The sequence below is a fragment of the Aquila chrysaetos genome, chromosome 1 (assembly GCF_900496995.4).
Source record: "Aquila chrysaetos chrysaetos chromosome 1, bAquChr1.4, whole genome shotgun sequence".
Classification (NCBI taxonomy): Eukaryota; Metazoa; Chordata; class Aves; order Accipitriformes; family Accipitridae; genus Aquila; species Aquila chrysaetos.
This window is the reverse complement of record NC_044004.1, coordinates 27,076,363-27,095,135: the sequence shown is the minus strand read 5'-3', so window position 1 is coordinate 27,095,135 and position 18,773 is coordinate 27,076,363. Positions and strand designations below refer to the sequence as shown.

Genomic DNA, 18,773 nt, shown 5'->3' with positions numbered 1-18,773 from the left:
ATATATGATACGTTTAGTTTTATTCCATTTGAAGTAATTCAGCTGGTAAATCTTTTTCAGAAAGCAAATTATTGTCACTGCCTCACAGCTCCAATTCATTATCCAAAGTAATAACCTTGGCAAAAATGTCTATTATTTCAACTCTTGAATAAGGACTCAGTTCACATGTCTAATGCCCTGTATAAGAGAATTAGCAGAAACTCATCTCAATGTAGTTTCAAAAGAGGAAACTAAGCAGACAGCCTTGTTAATTTAGCATATAGACTTGGAATAAAGTACAACATCCATCATCTCTTGAAATTCAATTAAAAATTGGTCTTGTGTCCAAGGAGAAGGAGCCAATTTTCTGCTGGAAGCAGAGTCTTGGAAGATCACTAAAACCCTTAATGGTTTTTTCATTGTGGGAGCCAATATGAAAGAAAAACCAGTTTGGGAGTTCAAATTACCCCTCACATTAAATGCTACAACATGTGTAATCTTCAGTTTGGGCCCATTGCTGTTGATGCAATGCTTTCTGTCACTCCAGACACATGGGGAATTCCAGCTGTGCTTCTCCCCTGGTCCTTAAAATCTTCCCGTGTGCTGCTGTAAGCTGCGGCAATGCTGAACAGGCTTTTGCATGCAGGGTGAAATACCCTTCCTCACCATATGTCGTGTATAGTTCTTATTCTCCCGCAGTAGGTTTCTATGCGTGAGAAAAAGATGCTTGCAAACACACACACTGAGATTTAATATCTGGGGAAAGGGAAGCCTGAAAATATGTTAACAAGATTTTCAGCATTAAACACAATTTTGTTTCAGATTTCAGCTGTTAAACATCTTAATTTGTTTTGCTTTTTACTCCAGTAACATAATGCTAATACACTCTGACAGCTTGTGACTCCATGCTGAGGAGGTTTCACAAACCAATCTCTTTACTTGAAATTTGATTTACAAAGTGCCTGAGTCCTTTAGCTGGGTGGCAGCAGTCACCGTCACAACACTTGTCATGACTCGAAGTAGGAGCACAATCTGGGCAGTTTTTCCTTGTTTGTTTATTTTCTTCTAGTGGAGGATTCACTGAGATGAAAGAACCCTTTTAACCATTTAATGTCCTCATCCGTCAATAAGCTCAGTCCAGAAAATACTGTCATGTGATGTCTGCCACACTCCCAAGGAAATAGTGGATGTCTTGTTCTGCAACATACATTAAACTCTTGGTGCAGAATACAGGTAGCATCTGTACAGTTTATTTTTACAATATTTGTTTTGGATGAGTTGGTCTAACAGTTAACGTAGAAATCTTTCGGACTCCATGTTCTCCTCACCAGCAGTAAGGTTGGGCTGCTTTCTGGGTGCTCATCCTACGTACAGCTGCAGGTCACTGCTGAGCCAGCAGGACCATTTGTTCAGCTATAGGCCAGCCCCAACCTTGTGTGGGCCATCATTTTCCTGGGATATCAGATTTTTGTCACATGAGTACATGAAGTGGCACTTCATATCACGAAGCCCTGCAGAATGGGCATGAAAAATAATAGATGATCACAAACATCTGCTCTCAGAGGTAACCCTCTAGGCTGCCGCCTGCTCTTGGCAGAGGTAGGTATCTTCTCTGCATACATGCACGTGGCTCGTCCTGAATGAGCATATCCTGGCGTGTCCCAGCGTCCCGCCAGGCATGTTACGTAGCATAACCACCTCCAAAGGATAAGCACCACGCAGACCATTCATTTGAGTAATTCTATAATTAACTGGAGAAGGTGATTTGGCATCAAAACTTAGTGAAAAATCTTTTCTTCACCCCTGTCCTGGTTTCAGCTGGGGTAGAGATAATTGCCTTCCTAGTAGCTGGTACGGTGCTGTGTTTTGAGTTCAGTATGAGAAGAATGTTGGTAACACTGATGTTGTCAGTTGTTGCTAAGTAGTGTTTAGACTAAAGTCAAGGATTTTTCAGCTTCTCATGCCCAGCCAGCGAGAAAGCTGGAGGGGCACAAGAAGTTGGCACAGGACACAGCCAGGGCAGCTGACCCAAACTGGCCAACGGGGTATTCCATACCGTGTGACGTCCCGTCTAGTATAGGAACTGGGGGGAGTGGGGGTGGGGGGAATCGCCGCTCGGGGACTAACTGGGTGTCGGTCGGCGGGTGGTGAGCAATTGCACTGCGCATCATTTGTACATTCCAATCCTTTCGTTATTGCTGTTGTCATTTTATTAGTGTTATCATTATCATTATTAGTTTCTTCTTTTCTGTTCTATTAAACCATTCTTATCTCAACCCATGGGTTTTACTTCCTTTCCCGATTTTCTCCCCCATCCCACTGGGTGGCGGGGGAGCGAGTGAGCGGCTGCGTGGTGCTTAGCTGCTGGCTGGGGTTAAACCACGACAACCCCTCCTCCCAGTAAATAGATTTTTAGATTTTTTTTTACATTTATTTTACTAAGATAAAATGTCTGTTATTCTCCAGGCAGAAGATAAAACTGCTGCTGTGGGAACAGCAGTGCGGATGTTTCCAGCTCTCCTTCTCCATGGGAGAGATATGGGAAGCCAACCTAACATCACCTAGCTAAGAAGCCCAGCCCGTAGAGAAGACCAGAGAAACAAACCCCATGTGCCTGCCTCACTGCGGCAGGCATCACTCATGAAAACATTCTGTTTACAGTTTTTAAATCTCCTTTCTTCCAGAAATGGAACACCTTTTGCCATGTTTTCCTCTCAAAGGGGCGTTTAGCCAGAAGGATTCAGCTTGCCTCACTCAGCTCCAAGCATAGGAAATGATCTGCAAACGCAACAGGTCTGTACGCTAAATAACTGCGGTCTGCACGGAGATCCTGCAGCTGGCTTCAGCCCAGCCGGCCGCTCCTGGTAGTCTGGCTGAGGCAGTACAAAGCGTGCTGCTGCTTCACGTGCCGTGTTTCTAGACAGGCTGACTCCATGCTGATGGGCTTCTTGCTCTGGTGACTTTTACTGCAGTAGCTGGATAGCCAGGTCTTTCTGAACTTCGCAGTCACTGTGCTATAGTCACAGTGACTGTTAAATGCATGCTTTTTTGTTGTTGGGTGCTTTTTTTTTGTTGATTTTGTTTGGTTTTTTGTTATCTATACTGAGTTTCTAGCATCTTGATTGCCAGGCTGTAGCCTAAATTAAATTCACTAGCGAAGACATTCTTTCTCGGGACAAATTAGTTTCTGTGTCTTTCTGTGTTTTTAAATCTTATTCAATCAATGATTGCAAAGTGCTTTACTGTTTTCTGGTGATGATGGGCTCTGTAAGCACCAGTCATTAAGTGTGTGATCCAAGTATCCCACAGACTTCAGTCCCCTTTTTCTGTTTCAGCTACTTGAAATATAGTTGAAAACCAGAAAATAGTTGAAGACCTGAAAACCAAAGTCTACGTACCTATGCTTTTACACCAGACCAGTGGCTCTGGGTACCTGATTTCAGGCCTGCTAAAGATGTCTGATTATCTGGGGGTGTGCAATCAGGTATTCTTGAAAATCCAGCTGTTTCCAAGTCCCTGACGTTGGGTGCTCAGGTATTGTGGTATTCAACATGATTCAAAGTCTTGTCCAAATTATTTTATATTACTGCAATACAAAGGAAGTAATTGATATTTGTATTCAAGCTGCAGCTCAGTACTGTCAAAAGAGATACAACTTGCCTTAGAACTGTAAACAAATAAAATGATATTGTAGAATTTATTTCCTTTCCATGATGAAAAGTGCTATGGCAGCCTGTGGAGAAATATGTCTCCTTACATTTGCCTCGCTAGCCACAAGGATTTAATAAGGATTCTCAGCGCAGCATGCGCAGAGCTTTGCCACACTTGGGCTGCCTCAACCATCTTATTATTTACCTATTTCTGCAAGAGTCCCCACGGCAGGCAGCGTCTGCCCTGTTTGCACGCACCTTTCCAAAGAGTACCAGACAGCGACGGCGTTTATTTACAGCCCTTCTTTCTAACTGCAAATGGACAGCAAGCAGCTGAGAAATGCTATATTGATCAATTGAGAAGAATTTCTGGCTAAAGAGCAGAATCCCTGGCATCTGCGGGAAAAAAATGAAACTGCCTGCAGCGGATGGTGACAGCAAGCCACAGCAGAGAGAGAAGCGAGGGCCCTGAGCCGGGCTGGGCTGTGCGGCACAGACAGGCAGGGCAGAGCGGGCTCTGGCCAAACGCGGCTCCTGGCGAGCTGGGATGTGCCGTGGGAGTACAGCTGGATTTTATCTGTGTGCAGGACAAGGCTGAGAAACTGGCTATGGCCTAAGCTGAGAACAAGAGGGGAGAAGTGCTGCAACTCCACCGTTTACCCTTCGAGAGCTTGCTCCTTGTTGAAGTCATTTTTCTGGCACAGGCACGCAGTTCCTGGAAGTTGGTTGTCACAATTCTTCTGCATCTGACAATTTATTCGCCTTCTTCCTTTTACCCTGCCTATAGCTGGTAGGAGCTAAAGTCGATTACTTTTTGTGTCAAAGCTTACCGAGTACAGTGTAAGCCTTCAGCTCCTGGGTTAGCAATGCGTGACGGTTATCGTCAACTGGAAGTGTGTAAAAATGAGCCACATGTGGCTTCAGGTGTAGAGGGTGCTTGAAAAGCCTTGATGCAGCAAAGAGAAATGTATTCATGTGTTTAGCTGTATTCATGCCGTAAGCAGATTTTAAGTATTCAAGATGAAGAGAGAGATTGAGAAAGCCAAGTATTGAGTGATAATATTCCATCATAAACTGTTCGTCTGCATCTATACCTTGCTCAATTATTTTGTCTACTTAACACACCCCCCCATGTGAAAAAATACAGCTTTGAAGTTAGCGCAACACGTACGTAAATTTGAACAGTATATAAAGAAATGCAATAGCTGTAAACATCACTGTACATAGCACCCAGGCTTTCTTCCCAGATGTAAACCCAACTACACAGGAGACTTGCAGCTTTTGCAAGTCCCTTCACCCCACACGTGGAAGTGAATCACTGCGAAGGCAGTGCAGCTGCCTGAGCTCCTCGGTCTTTGGTTTATCCAAAGGTTTCTCAGAAATCCATCACCTGCAAAGGTGATTTAATGAGGCAAACCTTGCAAATGGAACTACAAGCACCATCCTCATCTGTATAAAGCAAAGTGCAGTGAAGACGTCAGTTAGCTGTGACAATTTTGATTCACTTAGGGAAAGCCTCTGTGCATTGTTACCAGTCGGGGACACATCTGGCCCCAATATTGCAGAACATTGTAGTAGATGGGCTCTGCCACCGCAGGCAAAAAAGTCAGCTGACATGATTTTTGTTGAAAGTTACTTCTAGTTTTGATTATCAAACCACATGTACTTATACTGGACTGTGTGATCCAGCCAAGTGAAATATTCTTTTACACTACTCAGAGAAAAAAAACCTTAAAATTGCCTATCTGCTAAGCACAGAAGGATATAAAAATACTAATCAATGGTTCCAGGAGAAATATAAGAAGAAAGCTACCAGCAAAGTTTTGCAAGAAATAAAGACCTCTGTTCCTCTTAAAAGATTTGGAAAATGCAGCTGCTTTTCTGCAGGGTGAATAGAGCCGATTCTGCAGCAAAATCTTCCCATGTCTTTTCATGTCGCTTGTGGGCAAAAGCACATTAGTCACTACCTCTGAAAGAGATAATGGCTTTTCAACTGTTGTGTGCTCATGTGAATCCGTAACAAATGCTCTGACAGATAACAGCTTGGGCAGAGTTGGAATGGAGAGAAAGAGAGTTTGGACTGGCTGATTTACCTCTGCCACTACCTGCCAGCTTTGCCGTCAGCATGCGTATGCACGCTAAACACATAGGTTGCATCCCAAGATGGGCATTTGAAAGTAGTTTTGTGAGGCTGAAAATTAATTTTGAAATTCAGCTTTGGTCCATTGGAATAGACTCGTAATTATATCAGTTAGCAGCGCACTTTGGCATAGTTCCCTTTTCAACGTCGTCCTACCTTTTCCAAACTAATAACAAGACACAAAATACACTTAGGACTACTGGTAAGATATGTGTTAACTGGCTTCTTTATGTAGAGTGCTGTCCTTTTATACTTATGTTTTAAACTCAGCCTAAGACCTATGAATGCTTCGAACAAAAAGGCAGAATGCATTTCACAGTTCTATCTAACGTTGCTCTCTTCACGCTTATCTAAAGCCTATCTGGGACATGGCTGGGCAAAGAGGGTTTGCAGGAGTCTTGTGTGGCTTCAGCATGAGGCTCTCCCCCACCAGACTCCGTAAGCAGTGCCTCCCACTCGCCAGGGGATGGGCACACCATGAGCACTGCCTTCTGCCCAAGAATGGTTCCAATATAAACCCATGGAACCAGGAAAGGACACCAAAAAGCTACATCAAATATGAGCCAAGCCAAATGCTTTCTAAAAACCCTCCAAAATGTCAGTTCATGAAACAGTTCAGAGCGCTCAGTTTCACTCTCAGGTTGGTGATGACCTAAGCGTTATCATGTGTCAGTCAGGAAAAGCTTTAAACTAAGGCTTGAAGAGTAGCACAAAGTCCAACACAGAAAGCCCATGCTGAAATCTAGTCTACTTCAATACATTAGTATTAGTTAATAGACCGTACAGGTGCCAAATCACTCACCAGAAATAATTTTTCCTAGGAAAATTTGTAAATAGACTAAAAAAACCCTTTGGAAAAATAACCACTTTGTCCTCACACAGCACTGTTTAGATGTGGTCCCAGGTAAGTGCATTTGGAGGTGACACCTCCAGTCTGAGTGACAGGGACATGTTGAGAAACAGGAGGATTAGCGCAATGCCTCCTCCTTGGACTTGCGCACTTTCACACTGTTTTATGAACCACCCCAAAGGCAACCAGAGAGCACTCGGCCACAGAGAAGAGGGGATATCCATTGCAAGCACCCGAGTCCAGGTCCCTGGAACAGCAGTTCTGGCATTACCATTAACACAGAAGTTGTTTCAGAAGCAGCTCCTTTGTCTGGTACATCCTATTCATTTTCTGAGTTGGAAAAGATTTGATGACTCTGTTTCTGAGACCTTCCTGTTTGTAACCTTTTTATCCCCATTAGCACCTGAGAGGGGTCCTTCCAAGTATATATTCCATAAAGGTTCATATTCACATCAATGTAGGTCTTTTAAGTGATTGAGGATGCTTCGAGACACAGCAATTTTACGTGTCATGCCGTGCCAGGGCATGACATCCCATCCTCAGGTGCCAGGTACAGGCACGTGATTTTATTCTGTTGTGAAAGTCCTCTCCCAAGCTGTATTTTAGTACTCTCTCAGCTAGGATTGAATACAGGAAATTTTGTCATTTGCAGAAAACATCGATCTTCATGGTTTATGCTGTTGAACCTATACAGGAATAGCATGACTGGCTAATATCTGTTGCATTGGTAATTTTGTTTCTGGGAATACAGACTTAACGATCATCCTGTTATCCAGTAACGCGTATTTGTGAATGCCCTGAAAACATAGTTTGGTTATTTTTATGATCTTTTTTGCAAGCTCTTTAAAATGCTGAAAGACTGAACCAGTCCTTGCAGGGGGTATACAAACATCAGAAGTAGGTAACTCTATTTAGGATCATGCAAAATTCTCTAGGAGAGTCTCAAAGTCTGAGTATACTGTGGCGAGCAACAGGGTTTCCCACAGGGTGTCACACACCTGAGGTGCAATATTGCCAGAGATCCTCTTCGCCCTTCCACAAGAAATGTGTCAGGTGCCAGGTGTATTGTATGGGAAGTATGTTTTAGTGAGCTCCTGCAAACCAGAGACTAGGCAAAAGATCGCTTTGAAGAGCTACGTCATATGTTACGGAGTAAGCACCATTTGCTATCTGATATTGGTGCTTACCTTTTTGGAAGAAAAGGTTTGACCTAACCTTCTGAGACACTTTCTATCCCCTAACGCTCCGCCTTCACACTCAACATGGGAAGCTACTGGGTATTTCCAGAGCTGTAGATGGCATGTCTCTGTTGCTGTGCTTGTCATTGGTGTAGTTTGTTGTCCACAATCAGCGGTGATAGACAAAAGGAATTTTAAAAATCTTGTTTTCTTCTTTCTGTTTGATAAATTCTGTTATTTCAAGGAAAGCTTTGTATTTCTGTTAGTTTTGGTTTAGTTTCTAGACCCACGCGACTGGCTTTGGTATGTTTTAAGCAGCAGGTTACCTACTTCGAAAAAATGCATCTGTGAACTATGGATGTGACATTAGCTAAGAGAATTTGCAGTGCATCACATGCAGCGAAGCAGATGGACTCTACGGATGAGTTAACAGTGACTCATAAGATTGTCTTAACTAATGGATTTTTTTTTTTTCCCCTAAATGGCTTAAAAACCCACATGCAGAGGGGTAAGCATCCCTCTTGCACATTTAACTCATGCTACATTTTATAACAAAGATGAATAAGAAAACAGACACCCTCCCCCCGGCCCCAAATACTAATCCCACACCATACCGTGAGAAGAGTCACAGCCCACCCTGTACTTTCTATCTCTGTTTTGGGCTCTTACTGCTTTCAAAACTTGAGCGGCTTCCAGTTTAGTCATTTCCCCTTATCAGGAAATTCAGATGCAATTACATTCCTACCGGAGGCTTTTAGAGGTATATAGGAGTGCTGTTTGCCTTTACGAGAGATGAATTTTTCTGGCATCTTTTCTTTTTTTTCCAGCCAAGCAGTGGTCATCTGCTCACTTCCAGTGTCCACAACCCCTTCTGATTCTCACTGCAGATGTGTCTCTGAAAATGAGCATTTTGTCTTGTTCCCCAGTTACCCAACCTTTTCTCAGGAGAGCAGAGACAAGGCGGGGAAAAAAGCAGGGTGAGCCTCCTCTCCACAAAGTTTATTGAGTAAGTACTTAATGAGCTTCCCATTATCAGGAAGAGGATCCACCTGAGACCAAATCTTTGCTAAACTGGGCAGCAAGAACTGTACCTGTTGTTAATTTTCTAAACAAAGTGGTAGCTGCCTGCTTTTAACTATCCCCCAGAAGAGTTGTCTGGATAAGGATCAATACTCATGAGATGAGCAAGCTACTGCTGTCTATTACCTGTGCCTAGAGCCTCCAATAGCTACCAGAGCCTGGCTGCGTCCGCTGATGATCGCTGCACCAAAACACTTGCTAAAAAGAGAAATCAAAGAGCAAAACAAAGGAGGTCGGCTGGATCCCAGAGCAAGGGTGGAGGAGGAAACGGAGCCCTCGTCCCGCCTGGCTGCGACGGGGGCAAGGGGAGGGGCGGAGGCATGGCACCCGGATGGGGTGCGGAGGAGGCAGAGAGCTCTCCTGGGGGACCTGGCACGCATCCCCCTTTGCATGGGGGATCCTCTGCCCCCGTGTCTGAGCCTCAGCTGTAACAGCCCACTCCTCTCCCACACCACCTCCTATTTCTTCCACATGCCCCCAGCTTCATCCCACTGCTCGGCAAGCCGTCGTCCTCTGCCGGGGCATGCCGAGGCCCCGTTAGCAGGGTGGTCTTCCTCGGGGCCCTCCTGGCAGCTTTTGCTACCTGCAGATGAACGTGCTGGTGAGGTAAGCAGGTGACACAACTCCCCTTTTATAAGGTTTGTGGAATTATTTTGGTGTTAAATCCCTGCCAGTGGAGCACACCCCCATCGGTGCCGTTTTAGGATCATAAACGATCCTGGGCAGGTCAGAGCTGCCAGGTCACCTTCACCAGAAAATAATAATTTAAAAAAAAAAAAAAAATCATACCAGGATTTCCACCACTTTACTTGGCTCATAAGGGTCAGAGTCACCAAACCTGTGCTTGCCTGGGCGCCCAGCAACCCTGGTGCAGAGCTGCTGAAGCAGAAATAGCTGCCTGCCTGCCTCCAAATCCAGCCTCGGAGCAACCTCCAGCGGCAGCGAGCTGCTCCCGCAGACAGGGCACCGATGCGCGCTGCCAGGAACTCCAGCGTACCTCTTCCACCGCAGAGCAACGCTGGCCCTCCGTCCAGACACATACGCGCAGAAATAATGTAAGACCACTACCATTTCCATTAAGGCACCAGGATAAAAATCTGCTTTCAAAAAATTAAATTGTCAGTACTTCCCCATGACTCATCTAACAGCCAAGATGTGCTTCTGGCACAAAACCAAACCTGTCATCCACTGAAGACACAATTAAAAAGAAAAAAAAAGGGGCAGTTATTAGTTTAGAATTTTGTGTGAACTTTCTGCTGGTTACTGGTGAAGCCACATGCTCATTGAGATTCAAGAATTAGTGAGAAGCCTCAGCACATGCATAACTAAGCACAAACTGAAGGATCTTTGCTACGTAGAAATAGAATTAACCCAGCACGTATTTAGCTTTGCAATACATAAAGTGCTTTACTGAGTCCCAGTCTGAACCACAGTCCACCGACATCAATGAAAGATCTTCTGAGGACTTTGCGTTCGACTCACAGAAAGCCACCTCTGCTCATCTTTTACCACGACAGGCACACATGCTCTTGTAAATACTTGGCTACAGCTTACAGTAGCAACCCACAGGGTACTGTCCCATCTCAAGTACGTCTTTTGTACTGTCTCATCTCAAACACTAAGTTTTCTGGAAGACACCTTGGTTCAGCCTACCCCTATCGAGGAGAAGCTTTTACCAACGGGATGTACACACTCTGCAGTCCAGTTTCACAGATACATTGCATGCAATAGGAGAAGTTAGTTATAATAAGTAAAATCAACACCACCAAAGGTAATCAACATTTTATTTATAAACATACATTTACTATAAAAGCTGTTGCATTTTAGACAAGTTTTCCTAATTTCCAGAGGCAATTTAGAATAAATAAAGGAAAGATTAGCATAACTGGTATTCAACATCAGCCCCAGCTAGGACAGCAATCCTTGTCCTTGAATGGACATGCAGGTAAGGATGGTCCCCTTCTGGTTCACCAACCTTTAGGACATTCACCGAGAACTACAGATGTACTGCATCAATAACACTACATAGCAAGAGTAAGGAAAAAATACACCATGGAAAATGGGGTTGTGAAATACAGATGGGTTATGACACCTGTTCAGGTTCTCTGAAGTAGTAAGAGGCTAAATAAATTCTGAAACATCTAAAACCCATTAGATACATTGTACTTTCTCAGCAATAATAAAATCATTTTTTTGCAACAAATACATTTACATTGTAGTTCAAATGTAGTAAAGCGTTATTTTTTTCTGTGCTCAAAGTTCCTGATAACAAATGTATCATATTTGTCTCTAAACTGGGAAAAAAAAAAAAAAAAGGAAGAAAAAAAAAACCTTAGCCTCATTGAATTTGCCATGTAAGACTCCAAAGGAAATATAAAATCAGACATAAGCAGTTGGCAAGTACAGTTTAGAAAACTGTTGAAAATTATTCTGTGCTGGTGAATAGATGTTCATTAGGGGGAAAAAAATCATTGTCTGAGAATGCTGCTTCAATTTGCTTTACATACAATCAACTTTGCTAAAACATGCATATATGCAACTAATTGACAGACACTGGGATCAACTTCTAAGCAGCTTCAGAGACCCAGTGGTGTGTCCGCAGTGCGATGCATACCCCCACCCCACCCCTTGCCCATGCATTTTAGTCCCAACCATGCTCCTAAGCCCTTTGGGCACTTACCCCTACATGAATAAGAAGCAGATCTAACATCTGTGACAACCAACCCTTTTATACACTTGGGGACCGATTTGCACATCTAAACTCTATCACATGAGTGAAGCAGTGGTAGTGACTCTTACCAAATAGACGCACAAGCATGCACGGTGTCATTTAAAAATTAGGCCCAGACATCACATATTCACATATCCTTGATGCAGTGCATGGAATTATACAGATGTACAAAGTCAGTTATAAAATCTGCCTCTTGAATTTCCATGTTAGGCATTAGTTGTGGAAAATGTTATGATGACCACATGCAAAGAGTAAGCATCCTAGTTATCAAAACCCTTTAACAGCAAATCATGCAGATTGTTAATCAGAATATTGGACATCACTTTTATTTCCAAAACATTTGTCTGCTTTTTTTATTGTTATTATTTTTTTAAATATTCCCCGGGTGAAGTCTACGAAGGACTTCAGCTTTTTGGATTTATTGCATCCAGAAGTCATTGCTGACTGTGTGCAACAGCTTTGCATTTTCTAAGGCACAATATTAAGGAAGTAACATGTAACTTTCCAGCAGATAGTCACAATGTCCTCCAATGACAATATCGTACATGGGTTTTCAATGACATGCAGTTTTGCATGGGTATGCAACTCGCATGCAAGCAACTGTCTAGCATTTAAATAAATAGTTGCTAGCTAGAGAACAACTCAAAATTATTGCTTCCCTAATAACCACTTCATTTCCATTTACCAACACATCAAAGGACAATGGATGTGCACATACATAAAATAAATCTCTATTAATTAATTTTTATCACGGTTTTAAGGCAGTATAAGTACATTTTTTCCCCTCCATTTTAAGTTGCATTGTGAGCTGCTAAAATGGGATATTTCCAATAACTGTTTACCGAAAAGTGCTAGGATATTTTACAATTGTAACATACCCCCTAACCTCATCTGTGTATTGCAGGTAAAGGGACACAGCTCTGACCGCTGTTTCAATGAGCTGCTGGATGACTTTAGTAAGGAGCACATGCTTAATCAAAAAGCATGAAGGAAAACTGGCCCAAACACAGGCAAGTTCAAGTTTTTTTGCCTAGTGCTGCCAGCCTCCTCCCTGCCCGCCTTCGGCACTCCCGGGTTTGGCTGACTTTATTGGGGTAGCATATGAAGGAACACATGCTCAAGGCTGTTTAATTCCCTGCTCTGGAGGGCACTCAAACCACAAATGTTTCTCCACAACAGATTTCAACCAACCGTAATGTTTGCAAGTGAACAAGCAGCTCTGAAACCAACTCAGACCATCAATGGGCAAGTTACACGCCAAAGAGAAAAGCTTCACCACAGCATCAAACCGCAGCTTGGAGACTCACAATTCAGCTGTGTCCACCCACTCGGCCGCCTCTCCCCCACATCACCTTTCATCGAGTTTAATAACAACGCGGGCTGCTGACTTAGTAAGAAGGATTGCTCCTAATGGGAATCTTGCCGTCGTTAACGGTATACAGCCTTTAGGTTTAATGAAGAAATCTTTATTTGAGAGAATATTAAGCTATAGTCATGAACATTACTTGAGGTACACAAACAAAAAAATCCTATCACTAAAGGTGCAATAATTTATTTGTATAACTCCTACCCTCCACTGAAGGTAATATAAACACAAAATGCTTCAGAATTACAGGATGTATTATCAAACTAGTCTCTGTATAAAAAAAGTTATAGCTTCAGTCATAACAGAGAAGTCGTGCTGTGATGTTTAGTTTTTCAAATGCACTGATTAGATACTATCTTAAAATTACTTCTCAGCTCAAGTTGGCATATTCTGTAAAGGTTCTGTAAACTTAAACTTTTTAATTCCTAGAAATATTAAAACAAAACAGCTTTATTGCATGTTTATTTTCTTATTACTTTCAAAACAACAAGGTAACAGACTGGAAATCATAAGCATACCTGAAAAGTGGGATTTTTTTTTTTTATAGTACTTAGGCTTTGCTTTCCCAAACATGGTCATACATATTTTGCAAATTTCTTAAGAAAGGGAAAACCCAACATACTGCATTTTAAAAGAGCAGGTGCAGCGTTTTTATGAGTTTTTCAAAATGAGATGAGAGCCATGATGTCCATGGATTCAAGCTCTTACAAGTGATTGTCTGGAGGCAGCTGATACATATGAGAAGAGAGTTCCTTCTTGAAAGTTACTAGGACTGAAAGTCATGTCACAATGTAGTTGGCTGTCCAGCAGCTGGGTAAAACAAAACCAAAACAAGTCATTAGTTTTAACAAACATACATAGGCTTTTCCTCATATGATCTCCACAATTCAAAAAAACCACATCTGGAAATATGTATCATTTGTGCCCCGCTTCTTCTTCCTCTTGCAAAGTTGGGGCACTAACTGCAAAGAAGGATTCAGCGTAACTCCAGTGGAAATACATTTTCCATGCCACAGACAAATGCATTCTGCATGCACTTTTATTTCATTCTGCTCCCAAAGTACTTGTGGGTATATTTACTTTCAGGCTCTGCAGTGGCAAAATAGTATAGCAAAGGACTGATGAGTCATCTTTAGCTGTGCCTGGTTTGTGTTACGTGGTAATACAGAGCCCTCATGTTATTTGGCTCTACAGGGAATCTCATGAATTTCCTCGCCTCTGACACTCACAAACCTTTAACTATTCCCCGTGTTTGACACTGAATACCAAGTTCCCTTCCTTGTGAGGTTTTGCTGTAGAGAAATAACCTACCAATAAAACCCCAACCACTTTTATTTGAAAAACACAAATATTTTGGATCCTGAACTACTATGTAATCTTTAAAGCTTTTCTTTCTTAAGGTTTTTGATAATTTATTTTGAAGCTGAATCATCCACAGTTTCAGATAAGCTTCTGGCGCAAAAATATTTAATCAAGATGTCCATAAGCATCTCAAAGCAACACTGCCTCATTCTGGGTTGGTCAGAGACCGTCACTTGTGCTCACTACTGCACAGGTTTTCAGATGTAGCCATGGAGGCAGGAGGGCACGAGCTGTACAATCAAGCAACTGATTTTATATTTAGCATCAGATTGCCCAGAACTGAAAGGCAAAACACTAACATTGCACCAGTTTGTTCTTCATTTCAGTTGTGGAGTCTGTCAAATTCTAGTTAAAAATGAGCAACTAGCCATATCTGCAGTTCTGTCAAAATCAGCCCCTTTGAAACTGTCAGCAAGAGCCAATGTAACTTAAATTCCACTAACTCATATTTTGAGATTTTGCATGAGGAGTTAACACAGCAGGAAGAGGCAATTTGTAGGAAAAAAGACAAACCCTTGCCGTTATTATTCTTCAGGAACCATGCATTTCCTCAAAACCTATTCCCTCTGTCATGGACCTGGTTACCGTTGTGCTAGGTATGTACAAATGTAAAACCTTACTGCATGAAACACTGTACACAGCTCTGTACTCCATTTTCTAGCACCACTGCTGTAGAAATGATGATGGAGGGGGTGATTTCTACAGCATATAAGCTGATAAATAATTTATTTGAGCCTTCATCTACCCTTAAGGGACCTCAATTTTTATTTAAGCAAAAAGGATTAAGAAGAAAAGGAAAATAGGACTTTTATCACCTTCCTCTCTTTTTTGTGTAAAGATGGATGTGCAAATGTGGATTTTAAGGGTCAGGACCTCATCCACATGAGGAACGTTTATAGTATCAAGCCTAAAGGGAAAAAGCTATTTCTAAATGTGTCACGTTAAGTAAATAATAATAAAAAGTTGCTAACATTTCTTAGCAGAATTAAAAAAAAAAAATCACCAAACAAATGGTTATACAATAGCACCCTCTAGCTCTGCTGATGGGGAAATATCTCTCCCCTGAAACATTAAAAAAAAAAAAATATCTCTCACTGCCTTTGAGAGAGAAGGGAAATAGTAAGTGAAAAGAGCTCTATATCTCCACTATCAGTTAGGACTGTAGGCAGTGAATATACTAAACAGTAACATTTAACAGGAAGGCAACGACTACTCCCGTGTTTTTTTCCTGCATCCTACTGTTTTCCACAAAGTAGAAGCCAGCATGAGCACTGCCCATCTCATATCACTGGTGACATCGGAGCGAAGCTGAAATGCTCTAGCAATTTGGTATCAGTCACAGAAATCCAGGACTAGGAAGGACATTCAAGTGACCTGCTCTAGGGCAGAAAAATGCATCAAGTTTTTTTCTGACATGCAATTGTCTGGCTCGTTTTTCAAAACTTGCAGCTAGCAACACTTTAGCACATGTCTGGGGATACCACCACAAGGATTCATTAAGAGTTACAGAATGTTCCTAATATTTTACATGACCATTTTGTCCACAAAGGGAGGTCTGGAGACATAAAAAATGGGACTTTCTCCAAACAAGGCCCAGGGTCCTAGATCTAGTAGAAGCAGCCACATTGTCTCATGTGATGTGACAGATCCAAGCCTCCAGGACACACGATATGTGCGCACAGTGTAGGAGTTTATATTTATGCACAGAAACAGCCTTTAAGTCTAATACTGCTGAGCAGAGATCCTCTAGGCAAGGTTTAATGGGCTTGGAAATCTTTAATCATCCTTTTGTATCAAAAACGTGGCATGGAAAGCTTCCCCTTCCCATGGCGAAGCTAAGCCTGAGTGGCAAAGCCAGGAGAGAAACCCATCAATTAAAACCATGGCAACAGTACTGTTAGAGTTCACTGTCCTTCGGGCAGGATTTGGTACTTACTTCTGGACCGGATATAACAATCGTTGCAGTTAAGAAGACCATTTCTAATCCTGACATCTGTCCCACTTGCTGCGTCTCCCAGCTGTCCCTTGCAAATGCCACACTGTCAATTGAGGAACAGAGAAAGTAAGACAGACCATGCCCTACTATCTGTCACAACTCTTCCCAAATTTTGACTTTTGCTTCAATAGTTCTTGGAACAGTGAGAAAAAATACTCCCCCAGAACTCAGCCCATAATCCTGGGGAGCACTGCAAATCAGTGAAAGGCTTTTTTTAGAGCCGACAGTATTTAGGACTGGATTTCAGCAGTATCCACTTACACAGAAGTGAAGTCTAGTGATTTTAAGGGACACATGATTTTGAAGTTGCATGCTGGAGCCAGCCCATTTGTGATGGACAATGCTTAGAGGGGCCAGAGGCTTAAGTTTGGCTAAATGTCTAAAACCAAAAAAGGCTTCATGTATGCCTAATACCAATTGGGCCAGAGATAATGGAAATGGACACTTCCTGAGTTCTCTAGAAAACACTATCTTGAGTCATTTCCAGTCTGAAACACTCAAGAATTCAAGAAGTATTTCTGTTGAGAGCTCTGGTGAAAGCCAGAATACATCATCCATTCCATAGCCAAAGCTTTCCAACCATGGGTCAGATCAAAGATGGCTTTGGAACTGACCGGGCTTTTGGGAAAAAGAAAAAAAAAAAAAAGAAAAAAAGAAAAAAAAATCACAAGGTAATTAATGTTATATTTAAAAAACAATGAGTACAACAGGGAAATTATATAGTGCCTCCTTCTGTGAGGAAGCTAAGTTTGCTTGCTAAATCACAGGTTTTAGTCCAATTAACACGTCTGACAGCAAAATAACACATTAGCTGCATTACTTCCACTTCTCTACAAACACACACACAAACAAACATACATACATAACAAACACGCAAATACCTTCCTCTCTCTTTCAATTTCACATCTACAGCCCTCAATATACTCTCTCCTTGCACTGGGCATGACTTGAGATTTTTCTTAATAAAGCAAGAGACATACCCTGAAGCACTGAATATGGAAATAAAGACCAAGTGTTTCAATAATCATGGCAGCTCCTTTTCCAAGAGGAAGCCCACAGGTAGAACAAAGCTTCTTTCCGCTGACGGACCTAGGAGACAAACATGACTAAGAAAACAGAACAGCAACTGATGCTAAAATGTAGCCAAATGTTTACACAGGTTTATGGAGAGGGACGGGATGGAAAGAAGGAGCACTGGGCCATTTCACATAAACACAGTTGACCCTTCAGCCATCTTGCTGAATCAGCCTGCGCACCTGCCTCACAGACAAGCACACAGAAGACTTAAAATGCTTGAATGCACAGCAGCTCAGACCCATTTCCCTGCCAGTCTGCTGTGCTAGATCAAAGGAGGTGCAAGCCTCTTAACAGAGGCCTGGATGGCAGGGAACCATGCCTGTGGATTACCTAGACCTAGTCAACGCCACAGCAATCAAAGCAGATATTCACACAAATTACCCAAGTCAGACTCTCAGCCTGGAAATTTTTCAATTTGTTTGCAAATGGGTTTGCTTACTGCAAGTCAGAAGGCAGGGATGCTGCTCTCACACCCAAACAAGCTGGTGAAGTCAATAGTAGCAGCATAACTGCAGTAGCACAGACCAGGCACCAGGCGCTTGCTAACTAATTTTCGTCTATGCTGCTGCAGCTACATGCCTGGCAGTATCACAACTAGTTAGAGTAAAGCTGAAATCAGATCTCCATCTGCAATGCAAAAATACTTCAACTCTCTCCTTAAGCTTCAGTCCTGTCTAGACCTTTCTAGTAAATCAGCTGTTTGATGACAGCTGGGTGAGAGATCAGGGCCCCAGGACTAACTGGGACCCTTTTTCATAATGGTTTTAATAGCAGTGCAGGCGCACACTTCTATGTGTTTCACGCTCCTCCCTTCTCACCTGTCTGTCAGCCTGCCAGAACTGCTGTTTGTCTAGTGAGATGAACCTGAGACCAAAAGGGATCCCTTGTCATTATGTGTCATCCATGCTTTTTTCATTACGTGTCATCCAGGGCTGAAACCCGGAGAGGAACTTTGGAATACTTAATGAGTTTGGAAAAAGATGGCTTGATGAAATTGTACACAGATAAGCAAGTTTACAGTATCTTGCTTTGTGGTTTTGGTGCAACAACATAATAAGCCACCAACAGAGATAGATCTGGACTGCATCATGATAAAAAAGCCATTTTGAAAAAAAAAAAAAAAAAAGAAAAAAAAAGAGAGACAGAAGCAGCAGAAAGACTCATCGCAACCAGAAAACTGTCCTTGCTTCCATCTCGTCTCTGTCACTCCTGAGCCCATCATTCTTTATCCCACCATGTACACTGACAGCACAGACACATCACTGTTTTGTTGCTTCATTCTCATTATTCCTTTTAGAATAATTTTCCTGGTTTCATCTCCTCCCCTACAACCTTAAGCCTTCTGCTCACATCCGTCTGCGTTA

The 18,773-nt window shown here is 42.3% G+C and overlaps 1 protein-coding gene across 9 annotated transcripts in view; it reads right to left on the bottom strand.

Annotated features, from left to right (window-relative positions):
* Positions 1–10,647: 10,647 nt before the first annotated feature.
* Positions 10,648–18,773, bottom strand: part of LIMCH1 (LIM and calponin homology domains 1) — a 181,921-nt gene continuing 173,795 nt past the window's right edge. For all 9 annotated transcript variants that reach the window (XM_030007793.1, XM_030007801.1, XM_030007812.1 and 6 more), the window contains 3 exons: positions 17,313–17,421; positions 16,273–16,375; positions 10,648–13,784 (listed from right to left, as the gene is read on the bottom strand). In XM_030007793.1, the coding sequence (XP_029863653.1) occupies positions 13,759–13,784; positions 16,273–16,375; positions 17,313–17,421 (238 nt within the window). In that variant the 3' untranslated portion in view covers positions 10,648–13,758. The remainder of the gene's footprint in view (positions 13,785–16,272; positions 16,376–17,312; positions 17,422–18,773) is intronic.